Source organism: Carcharhinus amblyrhynchos, chromosome 16, assembly GCF_965287045.1.
Source record: "Carcharhinus amblyrhynchos chromosome 16, sCarAmb.v2.hapA, whole genome shotgun sequence".
Classification (NCBI taxonomy): domain Eukaryota; kingdom Metazoa; phylum Chordata; class Chondrichthyes; order Carcharhiniformes; family Carcharhinidae; genus Carcharhinus; species Carcharhinus amblyrhynchos.
In genome coordinates this window covers 52904240-52921383 of record NC_137339.1, presented here as the reverse complement: position 1 = coordinate 52921383, position 17144 = coordinate 52904240, and the positions used below count along the sequence as shown (strand labels likewise).

At 43.2% G+C, this 17144-nt stretch overlaps 1 protein-coding gene across 2 annotated transcripts in view; it reads left to right on the top strand.

Moving 5' to 3' along the window:
• The window catches only part of ppp4r1l (protein phosphatase 4, regulatory subunit 1-like), a 150316-nt gene that overhangs the window by 33001 nt on the left and 100171 nt on the right, over positions 1-17144 (top strand). The window contains exons 4-5 of one of the 2 annotated variants that reach the window (XM_080205091.1): positions 7453-7559; positions 10813-10955. In XM_080205091.1, coding sequence (XP_080061217.1) covers positions 7453-7559; positions 10813-10955 — 250 coding nt within the window. The remainder of the gene's footprint in view (positions 1-7452; positions 7560-10812; positions 10956-17144) is intronic. The other variant, XM_080205092.1, reaches the window with a different exon arrangement.

Sequence of the window (17144 nt, the reverse complement as noted above, 5' to 3'; positions counted from 1 at the left end):
TGGGCCAGTGTCTGTGGGAGTTTGCGCATTCTCCCCGTGCTTACATGGGTTTTCTCTGGGTCTTCCGGTTTCCTCCCACACTCCAAAGATGTGCTATTGGGCTGATTGGCAGTAATAAATTGTCCCTAAATTAGTTTCCCTCAATGTGGATGGCCATAAAACAATAGATAAGGGTCATGGGTGGAGGGGGGGACTGGTAGTGTTAAAATGGCGGCGCGGGCTCGTTGGGCCGAAGGGCTTGTTTCCCGGGCTGTTTTTGTTCTTTGTTCTTTGGGTTATGCTGCGACTATACCAGACATTGGTGAGACCACATTTGGAATATTGTGTTCAGTTCTGATCACCTCTCTATAAGAAGTATGTGGAAGCATTGGAGAGAGTGCAGAGGAGATTTACCAAGATGCTGCCTGGTTTGGAGGGTAGGTCTTATGAGGAAAGGTTGAGGGTGCTGGGGCTTTCCTCTTTAGAGCAGAGGAGGATGAGAGACGACTTAATAGAGGTTTATAAGCTGATGAGGGGGAGAAATAGAGTGGACGTGCAGAGACTATTTCCTTGGGTGGATGTAGCTGTTATTAGGGGACACAACTTTAAGGTTCATAGTGGGAGATATAGGAGGGATGTCCGAGGTAGATTCTTCACTGAGTGGTTGGGGTGTGGAATGCACTGCCTGCTGTGATAGTGGAGTCGGAGACTTTAGGAACTTTCAAGTGGTTATTGGATAGGCACGTGGAGCACACCAGAATGATAGGGAGTGTGATAGCTTGATCTTGGGTTCGGCCATAGCTCGGCACAACATTGAGGGCCAAAGGGCCTGTGCTGTGCTGTACTGTTCTATATTTCTATTTCTCTTTGCCAGATACTGACTGACTTGTCATTTATTTACAATGTTTTCTGGGGGTTTCCTTTACTTTTGGATATATGTCTCTCGGGCAACTGTGTTTACTGATACAAATTGGAAGAGGTAGTTTCCCTTAGGTCTAAGGCCTTCCAATCGTTATTTGTCGAAAAGACAGTTTGAAGCAGCAGCCACCCTTTGTCTGTACACACTGACTGGGCTGTTTACATCAGTGCATCCAATCTGATGGCTAAATCTCAGTGTATTTGCTGCCAAGTTAGAGGCAATGGGACTTTTGAATAGAGACAGCTCAATGATTTGAGTTAAACAACGTCCAAGATTGTCAGGTTAGGCGAAGGGTAAGAATTGAAAAGTCATTTTGATTCTTCTTGCACAAATAGAACGTAGAACATTACAGCGCAGTAGAGGCCTTTTGGCCCCCGATGTTGCGCCGACCAGTGGAACCAATCTAATGACCCTCTAACCTAAACTATTCCAATATTGTCCATATGTCTATCCAATGACCATTTGAATGCCCTTATAGTTGGCGAGTCCACTATTGCTGCAGGCAGGGCATTCCATGCCCTTACTAGCCTCTGAGTAAAGAACCTACCTCTGACATCTGTCCCATGTTTATCACCCTTTAATTTAAAGCTATGTCCCCTCATGTTAGCCATCACCATCCGAGGAAAAAGGCTCTCACTGTCCACCCTATCTAACCCTCTGATCATCTTGTATGCCTCAACTGAGTCACCTTTTAACCTTATTCTCTCTAACGAAAACAACCTCAAGTCCCTCAGCCTTTCTTCATAAGACCTTCCCACCTTACCAGGCAACATCCTGGTAAATCTCCTCTGCACCCTTTCCAATGCTTCCACATCTTTCTTATAATGCGGCGACCAGAACTGTATGCAATACTCCAAGTGCGGCCTCACCAGAATTTTGTACAGCTGCAACATGATCTCGCGGCTCCAAAACGCAATCCCTCTACCAATAAAAGCTAACACACCGTACGCCTTCTTAACAACCCTATCAACCTATCAAAAATAGCCAAAGCAGACCTGCACTCCCAAGTTTTAATGTTTGGAATTGGTTTTTAGTATTGAATAGTTAAGTGGGTGTTGCCTACTTCCTATTTCTAACAAAAATGCAATGTTCTGAGGGATCTGTAAATATTGGAGATTTGATGTTTCTTCTCGAATGTTGCAACATCATCTGGCTTTAACCTGTAGTAAGAAGTCTCACAACACCAGTTAAAGTCCAACAGATTTATTTGGTAGCAAAAGCCACTAGCTTTCGGAGCGCTGCCCCTTCGTCAGGTGAGTGGGAGTTCTATTCACAAACAGGGCATATAAAGACACAAACTCAATTTACAAGATAATGGTTGGAATGCGAGTCTTTACAGTTAATCAAGTCTTAAAGGTACAGACAATGTGAGTGGAGAGAATGTCAAGTACAGGTTAAAGAGATTTGGATTGTCTCCAGATAGGGCAGTTAGGTTTTGCAAGCCCAGGCAAGTCATGGGGATTACAGATAGTGTGACATGAACCCAGGACCCCGGTTGAGGCGTCCTCATGTGTGCGGAACCTGGCTCAGCGACTCTGTGTTGTGTGTTGTGAAGGCTGCCTTGGAGCATGCTTACCTGTAGATCTGAGGCTGAATGCCCATGACTGCTGAAATTTGATTACCTGTTAAGACTCGCATTCCTTGTAAATTGAGTTTGTGTTTTTATATGCCCTATAATAGAACTCCCACTCACCTGACAAAGTGGCAGCACTCCAAAAGCTAGTGGCTTTTGCTACCAAACAAACCTGTTGGACTTTAGCCTAATGTTGTGAGACTTCTTACTGTGTTTACCCCAGTACAACACTGGCACCTCCACATCTTTAACCTGTAGGGCAGACACTGTATATCTGAGATACATACTATGTTATAAAGGCTGGCCAACTTGTTCCTATTTGTACTTCTGTTTCTTAACTTGCTGATTTATCTTGTTTGAACTTAATGAGCTGGAGATTTTGAATGTTGTTCCTATTGGATAAATCCTAAATTTGGATGGCAAGACTAAATGTGGAAAATATTAAGAATTATTCTCTTCAAGCTCCTATCTTTTCTTAGATATATTCGTATTCTTTATGTATTTCAGAAAACGTTTGGGTTATCCTTGATTTTTACTCGCTGACTTTTTTTTGATGTCCACTCTTTGCTTCCCCAATTTCATTTTCAATTTCACTCAGGTACTTCCTATGGCCCTCCAAGCTTTCTGCAGTATTGAGCTCTTGATATCTCACATGAGTTTCCCTTTTTTTCCCTTATTGCACCCATAATGTTCCTTGACATCCAAGACTCTAGATTTGGGAGATCTACCCTTTTATATGATGACAGCATATGCGGTGAACCCTGTCCATTTCTTTGAATGCCTCTCAGTAGTCTGACACTGATTTACCTTCAATTAACTGATTCCAATAAATTTTTGCTAACCAATTTCAGCCTTGTAAAATTGGCCTTCCCTCAATTAAGAACTTTACTCCTGGTCTATCGTTGTCGCTTTCAATTAATATGCTAACTTTAATTGAAGTATGATTACTAGCACCAAAATGCTCTCCCATTGATACATTTTCCACCTGTCGAACTTAATTCCATAAAGCCGAATCCAGAATTGCCCCTTCCCCCTTGGTACACACTGGGCTGACAATTCTATAACCAGGATTATTAAGCTGACCATTTTTTTTAACACACTTCAGTAATGTATTTCCAAGGTCATTATGTCCTCAAGGCAAATGATGTATTCATTTTACCTTTTTTTTTTGTTTATTTTCCAACCTTTGTTTCTTCCGTCTTCCATACTTGCTTGCTATATGTTGTGTCTTTTTTCCCAGTTTTGTTTCCCTTCTGAATCTACACTCAGGATAGTTTAAACCCTTCCCAAAAGCATTTGCAAAACTCCCCATGGTGATTATTGGTTCTGTTGCTGTTGAGGTGCAAACTGTTTCGCTTGTATAGTCCCTAGCTTTCCTCAACTTAGAACATAGAACATTACAGCGCAGAACAGGCCCTTTGGCCCACGATGTTGCGCCGACCGCTTAAAAAGCAATGACCCTCTAACCTAAACCAAACGCTTTCCATCCATAAACCTATCCACGGATCTCTTAAATGCCCCCAAACTAGTCGCATTTACAACTGCAGCAGGCAGGGCATTCCAATCCCTCACCACCCTCTGGGTAAAGAACCTACCCCTGACATCCGTCCTATAACTACCACCCCTTAATTTAGAGCTATGCCCCCTCGTGCTAGCTTTCTCCATCCGAGGAAAAAGGCTATCACTGTCCACCCTATCTAAACCTCTAATCATCTTATATGTTTCAATAAGGTCCCCTCTTAGCCGCCTTCTTTCTAACGAAAACAACCTCAAATCCCTCAGTCTCTCCTCATAGGACCTCCCCTCCATACCAGGCAACATCCTGGTAAACCTCCTCTGCACCCTCTCCAAAGCCTCCACATCCTTCCTATAATGTGGGGACCAGAACTGCACACAATACTCCAAGTGTGGCCGCACCAGAGTTTTGTACAGTTGCAACATGACGCTGCAGCTCCTAAATTCAATCCCCCTACCAATAAACGCCAAGACGCCGTATGCCTTCCTAACAACCCTATCTACTTGATTCCCAACTTGCAGGGATCTATGTACACATACACCGAGATCCCTCTGTTCATCCACACTATTCAGAGTCCTACCGTTAGCCCTGTACTCTACACATCTGTTATTCCTGTCAAAGTGAATTACCTCACACTTTTCCGCATTAAACTCCATCCGCCACCTCTCGGCCCAGCTCTGCAACTTGTCCAAGTCTCCCTGTAGACTAAGACACCCTTCCTCACTATCTACCACACCTCCGACTTTGGTGTCATCAGCAAATTTACTAATCCACCCAACTATACCCTCATCCAGATCATTTATAAAAATTACAAACAGCAGTGGCCCCAAAACAGATCCCTGAGGCACACCACTCGTAACTGAACTCCATGATGAATACTTACCATCAACCACCACCCTCTGTCTCCTATCTGCCAGCCAATTCCTGATCCAATTACCTAAATCACCCTCAATCCCATACATCTGCATTTTCTGCAGAAGCCTTCCATGGTGAACCTTATCAGATGCCTTACTAAAGTCCATATATACCACGTCAACTGCCTTACCCCCATCCACCTCTTTGGTCACTTTCTCAAAAAACTCAATAAGGTTAGTAAGGCACGACCTACCCTCCACAAAACCATGCTGACTATCTCCAATCAATTCATTACTCTCCAAATAACTATAAATCCTATCCCTAATAATTTTTTCTAAAACCTTGCCCACAACAGAAGTAAGACTCACCGGTCTATAATTCCCGGGGAAGTCTCTGTTCCCCTTCTTAAACAATGGGACAACATTCGCTATCCTCCAATCTTCTGGCACTATACCTGTGACCAACGACGACCTGAAGATCAGAGCCAGAGGCTCTGCAATCGCCTCTCTTGCCTCCCAGAGAATCCTAGGGTAAATCCCGTCTGGCCCAGGGGACTTATCTATTTTCAAACCCTCAAGAATATCTAGCACCTCCCCCTTATCAACTGCAATACTGTCCAGTTTACAACCCTGTAACCCAGTGTTCTCCACAGCTACATTTATGTCCCTCTGCGTGAACACCGAAGAGAAATATTGGTTCAATGCCTCTCCAATCTCTTCCGGTTCCACACATAAATTCCCACTGCTGTCTCTAACTGGCCCTAATCTTGCCCTAACCAACCTTCTGTTCTTAACATATCTATAGAACGCCTTAGGATTCTCCTTAATCCTATCAGCCAAAGTCTTCTCATGTCCTCTTTTAGCCCTTCTTAACTCACCCTTTAACTCCCTCCTAGCCAATCTAAAGCTTTCTAGTGCACTACCTGAGCCCTCAAGTCTCATCCGGACATAAGCCTCCTTTTTCTTTTTAACCAGCGAATCAACTTTCCTAGTGCACCATGATTCCCTAGCTCGACCAATTCCTCCTTGCCTGACAGGGACATACCTATCAAGGACTCGCAGTAGCTGCTCCTTGAAAAAACTCCACATTTCGGACGTTCCCAGCCCCTGTAGTCTCCTAGTCCAACCTATGCTTCCTAATTCTCTCCTAATAGCCTCATAATTACCCTTCCCCCAGCTAAAACTACTGACCCGAGATTCATGCCTATCCCTTTCCATCACTAAGGTGAACGTAACTGAATTGTGGTCACTATCACCAAAATGCACACCAACTTCCAAGTCTAGCACCTGGTCTGGCTCATTTCCCAGCACCAAATCCAATATAGCCTCACCTCTAGTTGGCCTATCAACATACTGAGTCAAAAAACCTTCCTGCACGCTTTGTACAAAAACTGACCCTTCTAATGAGCTAGAGCTATAGCTATTCCAATCAATATTAGTAAAGTTAAAGTCCCCCATAACAATTACCCTATTACTTTAACTCCTATCCAGGATTGTCTCCGCAATCCTTTCCTCAACCTCTCTAGAACTTTTAGGAGGTCTATAAAAGACTCCCAACACGGTGACCTCTCCTCTCCTATTTCTAATCTCAGCCCAAACTACCTCAACAGCCAAGTCCTCATCAAACTTCCTCTCTGACACTGTGATACAATCCTTGACTAATAATGCTACCCCTCCCCGCCTCTACCTCCTTCTCTACTCCGACTGAAGCATTTGAACCCCGGAACCTGCAGCAACTTGGTCCCATTGCAATTACAATGGCAGCATCAAATATCAACTCGAGAATTGGATTAGATAAAGTCAAGGCTTCTTGTTAGTTTGTTTTTATGTCTGTGGTAGGGTGAGGGAAGATTTCTTGTCAAGTTTTGATTTTAGCGGTTCTTTCTTGTAAATCCAGTCATCATACATAATTAGCTTTAGAAGAAAAATTGGCTTCTACTTGGAACTCTGAAGTGAGCTAATTTCGATAGCTTTGTAAGCACTATGGGCTATAGATTGAAAAAATAAACTTGTACTTAATATGTGTAGTTGGCTCAGTTTGTACCTGGTTGATTACCCTTTTTAAAAATCTCAAGTGATGTGATAAAAGGAAAGATATTTAAAATATTTAAATATGATGAGGGAACAGTAGAAAAACTACTGGTCAGTACTGGTCAATTTGATAAGTTCCTTCAAGAAGGAGGAACATATATTTGAAATTAGTAACATTTTGTTATTTTGTCTGTTCAAGGAATATGTTCACCAGTAAATATGTGACTACACTGTGAGTTGCTTATGTGCATAACTCACTTTTAAATTTGCTTGAAATTTTTAAATTTAATTGCCTACAGAAATGGTTTGGAGAAAAAATATTTGGTGAATAAAGCAACAAATGGGCAATATTTGTTGTTCATTATCAAAATCTCTCCAGGTAAAAGTAGGCACTAGCAATCGGCAGATATGGGGAGTTGAGAGTCAGCAATGAGAGTGCTCCGAGAAAGAAGAGCCAAAATAACCTGAAGATTAGAAAAGACCCAAAAGGTGTGACTGTCTCAATGTGAAATTCATTGTGCTATACAAATGATTCTTTCTTGAATAACGAGCACTTTTGACGCATTTTCATCTTGAACAGGCAGATTGTTGCTCGAGGGCTCCTGGATGTTCTGCGAGCTTTTAGTGATGATGAGAAAGATTTCTTGGCTGTCATGGAGACCATAGTCAGACTCTCTGAAGATACAGGTATGTTGGTGACCTCCTAATGTTGTTGTGTGATGGGCTAGTGTTTTGCATAAGTAGTTGATGCTTTATTTTCCCTCTTTATCCTCCTTTCTTTCCTCCACCCATTGGTCTCTCTTTCCACAACTGCAGTTAGCCTTGTGGTATCTCTCCCAGGCAGCTACACTTTTTTGTGTAAAGATCATTCTTAAAAAAAATTTTGCTGGGTGCATTTGAGTGTTTATTTTTAGAATCAAAACAGTGTAAGAGGATGAGGGGCATGATTGGTAAAGATTAAGTAAACTGATTTAGATTAAAACATTTGTTTTTGGAAGTGAAATCTCTTGTGAAGACAGAAAAAAAGTGGTGGGCTGACAAAGTGGCACGCTCAAAGATACATGACAGCTTCTGGTGATTTATACTGTTGTGAGTCTCATTGTAATTCTGGAAGTTCTGGCAAGTACATTAAAGCAAGCTTCTTTTTACAATGTGCGATGGAAACAAGATTTCCTTTTAATTAAGTAGTCATCCTCCAGTAGAGAGGTTTAATCATAGAACCCTACAGTGCAGAAAGAGGCCCTTCGGCCCATTGAGTCTGCACTGAACACAATCCCACCCAGGCCCTACCCCCATGTCCCCACATATTTTACCCACTAATCCCTCTAACCTACGCATTCCTGACACTAAGGTGCAATTTCTTAGCGTGGCCAATCAACCTAACCCGCACATCTTTGGACTGTGGGAGGAAACCGGAGCACCCGGAGGAAACCCATGCAGACACGAGGAGAATGTGCAAACTCCACACAGACAGTGACCTGAGCCGAGAATTGAACCCAGGACCCCTGGAGCTGTGAAGCAGCAGTGCTAACCACTGTGCTACCGTGCTGCCCGGTAGTTTCTGTATATGGTAATTTCTGGGCACTGCTCCCAGATGAATCTAAATTTTCTATGTTAAACTCATGGAAATATTTATACTCTTGGTGAGAAGTGACTTGCCTGCTTGTGTGGTGTCTATGCTGTGTCACTGCCTGTTTGAATGTATAAGGGTGGACAGTGAGAGCCTTTTTCCTCGGATGGTGATGGCTAACACAAGGGGACATAGCTTTAAATTGAGGGGTGATAATTATAGGACGGATGTCAGAGGTAGGTTCTTTACTCAGAGGGTAGTAAGGGCGTGGAATGCCCTGCCTGCAGCAGTTGTGGATTCGCCAACTTTAAGGGCGGTCAAATGGTCAGTGGATAGGCATATGGATAACATTGGAATAGTTTAGGTTAGAGGATCATTAGATTCGTTCCACTGGTCGGCGCAACATCGAGGGCTGAAGGGCCTGTACTGCGCTGTTATGTTCTATGTTCTATGTATTCTTTCCATTACTTGTCTCAGTCAGTTGACCATAATGGATCAACACCAGATACAAAATTGGCTTGACTGTAGAGGGTTGTTTTTCAAACTGAAGGCCTGTGACCAGTGGTGTGCCTCAGGTACTGGTAATGATTTAGATGAGAATTTAGGAGGCATGGTTAGTAAGTTTGCAAATGACACCAAGGTTGGTGGCACAGTGGACAGTGAAGAAGGTTATCTCAGATTGCAACAGGATCTTGATCAATTGGGCCCGTGGGTTAACGAATGGCAGTTGAGTTTAATTTAGATAAATGTGAGGTAATGCATTTTGCTATATTGAACCAGGGCGTGACTTATTCCATTAATGGTAGGGCATTGGGGAGAGTTGCAGAACAAAGAGATCGAGGGCTACAGGTTCATAGCTCCTTGAAAGTGAAGTCACAGATGGACAAAGTGGTAAAGAAGGCATTCAGCATGCTTGGTTTCATCGGTCAGAACATTGAATACAGCAGTTGGGATGTCTTGTTGAAGTTGTACAAGACATTGGTAAGGCCACACTTGGAATACTGTATACAGTTCTGGTCACCCTATTATAGAAGGATATTATTAAACTAGAAAGTGTGCAGAAAATATTTACTAGGATGCTACCGGGATTTGATGGATTGAGTTATAAGGAGAGACTGAATAGACTGGGGCTATTTTCTCTGGAGCGTAGGAGGCTGAGGGGCAACTTTATAGAGACCTATAAAATAATGAGGGCACAGACAAGATAGATAGTCAATATCTTTTCCCAAAGATAGGGGAGTCTAAAACTAGAGGGCATAGGTTTAAGATGAGAGGGGAGAGATACGGAAGTGTCCAGAGGGGCAATCTTTTCACACAGATGATGGTGAGTGTCTAGAACAAGCTGCCAGAGGTAGTAGTAGAGGCAGGTACAATGTTGTCTGTATTAACACTTTTAATGTTGCTATCCTTGAACTGTTGTTCCCTGTCGTTTGCTTTTACTCTTGGCCTGCAAAGCACGGGAACCCAGGGAAGGAGGAGTTGCATTGTATAAATGAAAGTTAGTGCAGTGACAATTGCTCTTTCCCACAAAACAGCACAATCAAATCTTTAGGGACAGAATTCAACTGTGTAACAGAAGTGACCATTTTTCAACCTAACACTGCATTTACAGTCAGTGGAACAGTTCTTTAGAATTCTTTCACAGGATATGTGTGTCATTACCTAGGCTAGCCCATTCCTAATTGCTCTTGAAATGATGGTGGTGAGCTGCCTTCTCGAAACTCTGCTGTTCATTTGGTGCAGGTTCATCCACTGTGCTGTTAGGAAGGGAATTCCAGGATTTTGATTCAGCAGCAATTAAGAAATGATGATTGTTTCCAAGTCCGGATGATGTGTGGCTGAGAGGGGAACTTGCAGGTGGTGGTGGTTCATGCATTTGTTGCCCTTGTTCTTCAAGGCAGTTGAGGTCATGACTTTGGAAGGTGCTTTGAAGAGTCATTGGTGAGTTGTTGCAGTGCATCATATAGATAGAACCCACTGCTACCACTGTTGCGAAAGGAGTGACAGTGAATGGATTGCTAGGCAAGTGGCAGCTTTGTCATATTTGGCATCAAGCTTCCATAGTGTTGTTGAAGCTGAGCTATCTGGGCAAGTGGAGAATATTCCATCACACTCCTGACAATGTTGCTACGTTTTCAGTAATTTGCATCGTAGGAAAGCCGCAAGCACATGCTAAGACCAGTGTGCTGGGATAAACGTGGTAGAGGAATGACAACAGGGTTCCATATCTGTTCAGGATTAATTTATTTTAGAATTCAGCACAGGAATGGAGGTCTTGGCACTTAATCCTTTGTACTATAAAACTAAAATATTGTAATTTGGCAGCTGTGGAATTAATTGCTTGGTCTCACTGTACTACTTCACTCATAGAGCCCACTGTTCGTGCTGAATTGATGGAGCAAGTACCACATCTAGCCATGTTTCTCCAGGAGAACCGACCATCTTTCCCAACTGCTTTTTCCAAGTACCTGGTGCCTATTGTTGTAAGATACCTCACTGACCCGAATAACCAGGTAAGAACCAAAGAACAAAGAACAACACAGCACAGGAAACAGGCCCTTAGGCCCAATGAGCCTGCGCCGCCATTTTAACATTGAGTGCCCTCCTCTATCCGTGACCTTTGTCTATACCTATTGGGGAAGATTGAGGGAAGACTAATTTAGGGACAATTTGTTACACCAATCAGCCTAAGAGCGAGTTTTTGGGATGTGGGAGGAAACCGGAGCACCCGGAGAAAACCCACGCAATCACGGGGAGAATGTGCAAACTCCCGCAGACACCGGCCCAAATCCATGTATCTGCACAGCAAACAGTGATAGTCACTGAGCTGTCATGTTGCCCATCAGATGGTCCAGTTTAAGCGTACACTAACGACGTGAAGCACTAGGCAACTCTCGAAGCAACATCCAAGAGCAGCCCTCGCACGACCCACCGTGTGTATGCCCCTTGTTGGTCAACAAGGTGGACCAAACCACCTGTGAAGTACAAGAAAAGACACCAATGAACATGCAAAACTTAAACAGACATTTACGGAATTCCCAGAAGCGCAGAAATAAAGCAAGTGAGCCATGAAATATGTTGGAAGGTCCATAGGAATCAACTGATTCCCAGCGATTTCCCAAAGCTCTTGATCTTCATTTAGAAAAGTCTCCTGTATCCCTCCGTCTCTAGTCCGCTCATGTGCCTGTCTAACTAAGCCTTAAACAACCCTAGCGTGCCTGCCTCCACCACCCTACTTGGCATTGCATTCCAGGCCCCCACCGTCCTCTGTGTGAAAAACCTCCCTCTAACATCCGAGTTATACCTCGCCACCCTCACCCTAAGCCCGTGGCCCCTCATAATTATTGTATCCAACCTAGGAAAAAGCTTACCACTGTTCACTTTATCTATACCCTTCATAATCTTATACACCTCTATTAGATCTCCCCTCATCCTCCGCCTTTCTAAGGAGAACAGCCCCAATTTGCTCAATCTTTCCTCGTAGCTCAGACCTTCCATACCAGGAAACATCCTGGTAAACCTCCTCTGCACTCTCTCCAGGGTCTCCACGTCCTTCCGGTAGTAAGGTGACCAGAACTGGACGCAGTACTCCAAATGCGGGCGAACCAACGTTCTATACGACTGCAACATTAGACGCCAGCTTTTATACTCTATACCCCTCCCTATAAAGGCAAGCATACCATAGGCCTTCTTCGTCACCTTCTCCACCTGTACAGGTACTTGTACTCCCAGGTCCCTCTGCGTTTCTATACTCTTAATAGGCCTACCATTTATTGTGTAACTCCCCCCTACATTCTTTCTTCCAAAGTGCACCACCTCGCATTTATCTGGAGTAAATTCCATCTGCCATTTCTCTGCCCGGTATACCAGCCTATCTATATGCTGCTGTATTGCCTGACACTGCTCCTCACTATCAGCAAGTCCAGCCATCTTTGTATCTTCTGCAAACTTGCTGATCACACTACTTACTCCCTCTTCCAAGTCATTTGTGCATATTACAAATAACAAAGGTCCCAGTACTGAGCCCTGCGGCACACCACTAGTAACAGACCTCCAGCTAGAAAAGGACCCTTCCACTACTACTCTCTGTCTCCTATTACCAAGCCAGTTCTCAATCCATCCTTGTATCCCATGAGCCTTAACCTTTTCCACCAACCTACCATGAGGGACTTTGTCAAACGCCTTACTGAAATCCATGTAGACGACATCCACGGCTCGTCTTCCGTCGACCGTTTTTGTCACCTCCTCAAAAAATTCTACCAGATGTGTAAGGCACGACCTCCCCTTAACAAATCCATGCTGCCTATCACTAATCAAATTGCCACAGTCTGAATGCTTATACATCCTATCCCTAAGAATCGTTTCCAACAACTTCCCTACCACTGACATCAAACTCACCGGTCTATAATTACCCAGGTTATCCCTACTACCCTTTTTAAACAACGGTACCACGTTTGCTGTCCTCCAGTCCTCTGGGACCTCACAAGAGAACAAGGTTACCTGCCATAGCAGTTTAAAAATTGGCATGGGACACCATGTCCAACTTTAAAAGACTCCGTAGTTTTGGCAAAATTGATGGGATTTAAGCGGATAAATCTCCAGAGCCTGAAACTGCATCCCAGACTACTTAACAAAGTGGCCCTAAAAATAGTAGATCCATTGGTGGTTATGTTCCAAAATTCTTTGAACGCTGGACTGGTTTCTACAAATTGGAAGGTAGCTAATGTAAGCCTGCTATTCAAAAAGGGGGGCAACTAGAAAACAGGAAACTATAGACCAGTAAGCCTAACATCAGTACTGTGAAAGTTGCTAGAGTCCATTATCAAGGATTTAATATCTCAACATTTGGAAGGCAGTGTTGTAATCAGACAAAGTCAGCATAGATTTACAAAAGGGAAATCATGCTTGACAAATCTATTGGAATTCTTTTGAGGATGTAACTAGTCAAGTTGACCAAAGAGAACCAATGGATGTGGTTTATTTAGCCTTTTAGAAGACTTTCAACAAATTCTCATGTGGCAGGCTTTTATGTAAGTATAAAGTGTATGGGATTGCAGATAGTATCTTGAGATGGATAGATAGCTGGTGAGCAGATAATGCCGTGGAGAAGGAATTTCGGGAGTGCATATTGGATAGTTTTCTTACCAATATGTGGAGAAACCAACTAGAGAGCGGGCTATCTTAGACTGGGTACTGTGTAATGAGAAGGGAATCATTGCCAAATTCTGGATGAGTACATGGGATTAAGGGTAATAGATAGGCCTGTTTGGCAGGGATATGATCGGTGCAACTTGTGGACCGAAGGGCCTGTTTGTGCTGTAGTGTTCTATGTTCTATGTAAGATAAAGAGTGAAGTAATTAGTTCGGAAACTAGGGTGCTGAATCTCAATAAAGAAAACCTATGAGGATATGAGGCATGGGTTGGCCTTGATAGACAGTTACTTAAAGGGATGACAGTGGATAGACAATGGCAAACATTCAAGGAACGCAAGGGGGAACTGCAACAACTGTTTGTTCCTGTCTGGCACAAAAGCAGAATGGGTAAGAGGGCCAATCCATGGCTTACAAAGGAAATTAGAGAGAATATCCAATCTAAGGAAAAAGCATATATATTGGCCTAGAAAAATAATAGGTCTGAGGATTAGGAGCAGTTTAGAATTTGGCAAAGAAAGACTAAAGGATTTATTAAGAAGGGGAGAATACAGTATGAAAGTAAGCTTGCAGGGAGCATAAAGACTGACACTGAGAGTTTCAATAGATACGTGAAGAGAACAAGGTTGGTGAAGACAAATGTAGGTCCCCTAGGGGAGTCTATAATAGGGGACAAAGAAATGGCTGAGCAACTGAAAATGTACTTTGGTTCTGCCTTCACAAAATAGGATACCAGAAATGTTGCAAGATTTAGTGAGAGGGAAGAACTGAGGGAGATCAATATTAGTCAAGAAATGGTACTGGGAAAATTGATGGGATTGAAGGTGGATAAATCCCCAGAACCTGATAATCTACATCCCAGAGTACTTCAGAAAGTGGCTTTGGAAATAGTGGATGCATTGGTGGTCATCTTCCAGGATTCTATAGACTCTGAACAATCCCTGCAGATTAGAGGGTAGCTAATGTCATTCCAATATTCAAAAAGGGAGGAGAGAGAAAACAGAATTATTGTCCAGTAAGCTTAATATCAGTAGTGGGGAAAATTCTCAAATTCATTATCAAGGACTTTATAGCAGAGCGTTTAGAAAGCAGTGGCAGGATCAAACAGAGTCAGCGTGGATTTATGAAGGGGAATCATGCTTGACAAATCTGTTGGAATTCTTTGAAGATATAACAAATAGAGTTGACAAGGAGGAACCAGTTTTTGTGGTATATTTGGACTTTCAGAAAGCATTTGACAAAGTCCTGCACAAGAGATTATCATGTAAAATTAAATTGCCTGGGATTGGAGGAAGTGTATTGAGATGCATAGAAAACTGCTTGGCAGAGAGGAAACAAAGAATAGGAATTAATGGGTGCTTTTCAAATTGACAGGCAGTAACTCATGGGACGCCACAGGGATTGGTGCTGGGATCCCACCTATTCACAATATGTATTAATGATTTGGAAGAAAAAATGTATTTAGTAGTCACAAGTAAGGCTTACATTAACACTGCAATGAAGTTACTGTGAAATTCCCTTAGTTACCACAGTCCAGTTGGATCAATGCACCTAATCACCACATCTTTCAGAATATGGGAGGAAACTGGAGCACCTTGAGAAAACTGACGCAGACACGGGGAGAATGCAAACTCCACACAGACTGTGACCCAAGCTAGGAATTGAACCCAGGTCCTCGGCGCTGTGAAGCAGCAATGCTGACCAATGCTGGATGAGGGAACAAAATGTAACATCTCAAAGTTGCAGATGATACCAAGCTGAATGGGAGGGTGAACTGTGATGAGGATGCAGAGATCCTTCAGAATGATCCGGACAGGTTGAGTGAGTGGCAAATTATACTGCATCAAAGGCAGATGCAGTATAATTTGGAAAAGTGTGAGGTTATTCACTTTGGAAGAAAAAAACAAGAAGGCAGATTATTCCCTGAATTGCTGTAAATTGAGAGAGGGGAATGTGCAGCGGGACCTAGGTGTCCTTGTGCACCAATCACTGAAGGTAAGCATGCAGGTGCAGCAGGCAGTAAAGAAGGCAGATTGCATGTTGGCCTTCATTCCGAGAGGTTTTGAGTACAGGTGCAGGGATGCGTTGCGGCAACTATACAGTGCCTTGGTGAGGCCACACCGAGAGCATTGTGTGCAGTTTTGCTCTCCTTTTCTGAGGAAGGATGTTCTTACACCCCAAGGAGTGCAGCAAAGGTTTACCAGGCTGATTCCGGAGATGGCATGACTGATGTATGAGGAGAGATTGTTTTCTCTGGAGTTAGACGAATGAGGGGTGATCTCACAAAGACTTATAAAATCCGAAGAGATCTAGACAGGATGGATGGTCCTGGTGGTGGGGGAGTCGAGAACCAGGGGTCACAGTCTGAAGAGTCAGGGTAGACCATTTAGGGTGGAGGTGAGAAGAATTTCTTCACCCAAAGAGTGGTGAGCCTGTGGAATTCATTGCCAAAGGAAGTAGTTAATGCCAAAACATTGCATATATTCAAGAGGCGACTGCATACAGCACTTGGGGATCAAAGTTTACGAGAAGAAAGCAGGTTTAGGCTATTGAGTTAGATGATCAGCCATGATCATAATGAATAGCGTAGCAGGCACAAAGGCCAAATGGCCTCCTCCTGCTCCTATCTTCTATGTTTCTGTAAGAAACAAAGAGTTGGCATAAATGGGTATTTTTCTGATTGGCAGGCAGTGACGAATGGGGTACTGCAGGGATCAGTGCTGGGAACCCAGCTATTCACATTATATATAAATGATTTAGAAGAGGGAACTAAATGTACTATCTCCAAATTTGCAGATGATACAAAGTTGACTGGGAGGGTGAGTTCTGAGGATGATGCAGAGATGCTTTGACAGGCTGAGTGAGCGAGCAAATGCATGGCAGTTGTAGTATAATATAGATAATTATCCACTTCACTAGCAAAAATAGCATGGCAAACTATTATTTGAATGTGTGTAAATTGAGGGAGGTGGATACACAACGTGTCCTTGGTGTTCTCGTGCATCCATCACTGAATGTAAGTGTGCAGATACAGCAGGTAGTAAAGAATGGAAGGCTGTGACATCGGTCTGGGACCTGTGTGTGTGTGTAATATATATAAATGATTTGGAGGAAAATGTAGCTGGTCTGATTAGTAAGTTCACGGATGACACAAAAATTGGTGGAGTTGTAGATAGTGAAGAGGATTGTCAGAAAATGTGGCAAGTTATAGACCAATTGAAGACTTGAGCGGAGAAATGGCAGATGGAGTTTAATCCGGACAAGTCTGACATAATGCATTTTGGAAGATCCAGTGCATGTAGGAATTATACAGTAAATGAACTATTGACAGGCAGATCTAGGTGTACATGTCCACTGATCACTGAAAGTGGCAACGCAGTGGATAAGGTAGTCAAGAAAGTATACAGCATGCTTGCCTTCATCAGTCGGGGCAATGAGTGTAAAAGTTCGCAGGTCATGCTGCAGCCTCACGGAACCTTAGGTAGGCCTCATTTAGAATATTGTATACAATTCCGGTCACCATACTACCAGAAGGATGCTTTTGACAAGGG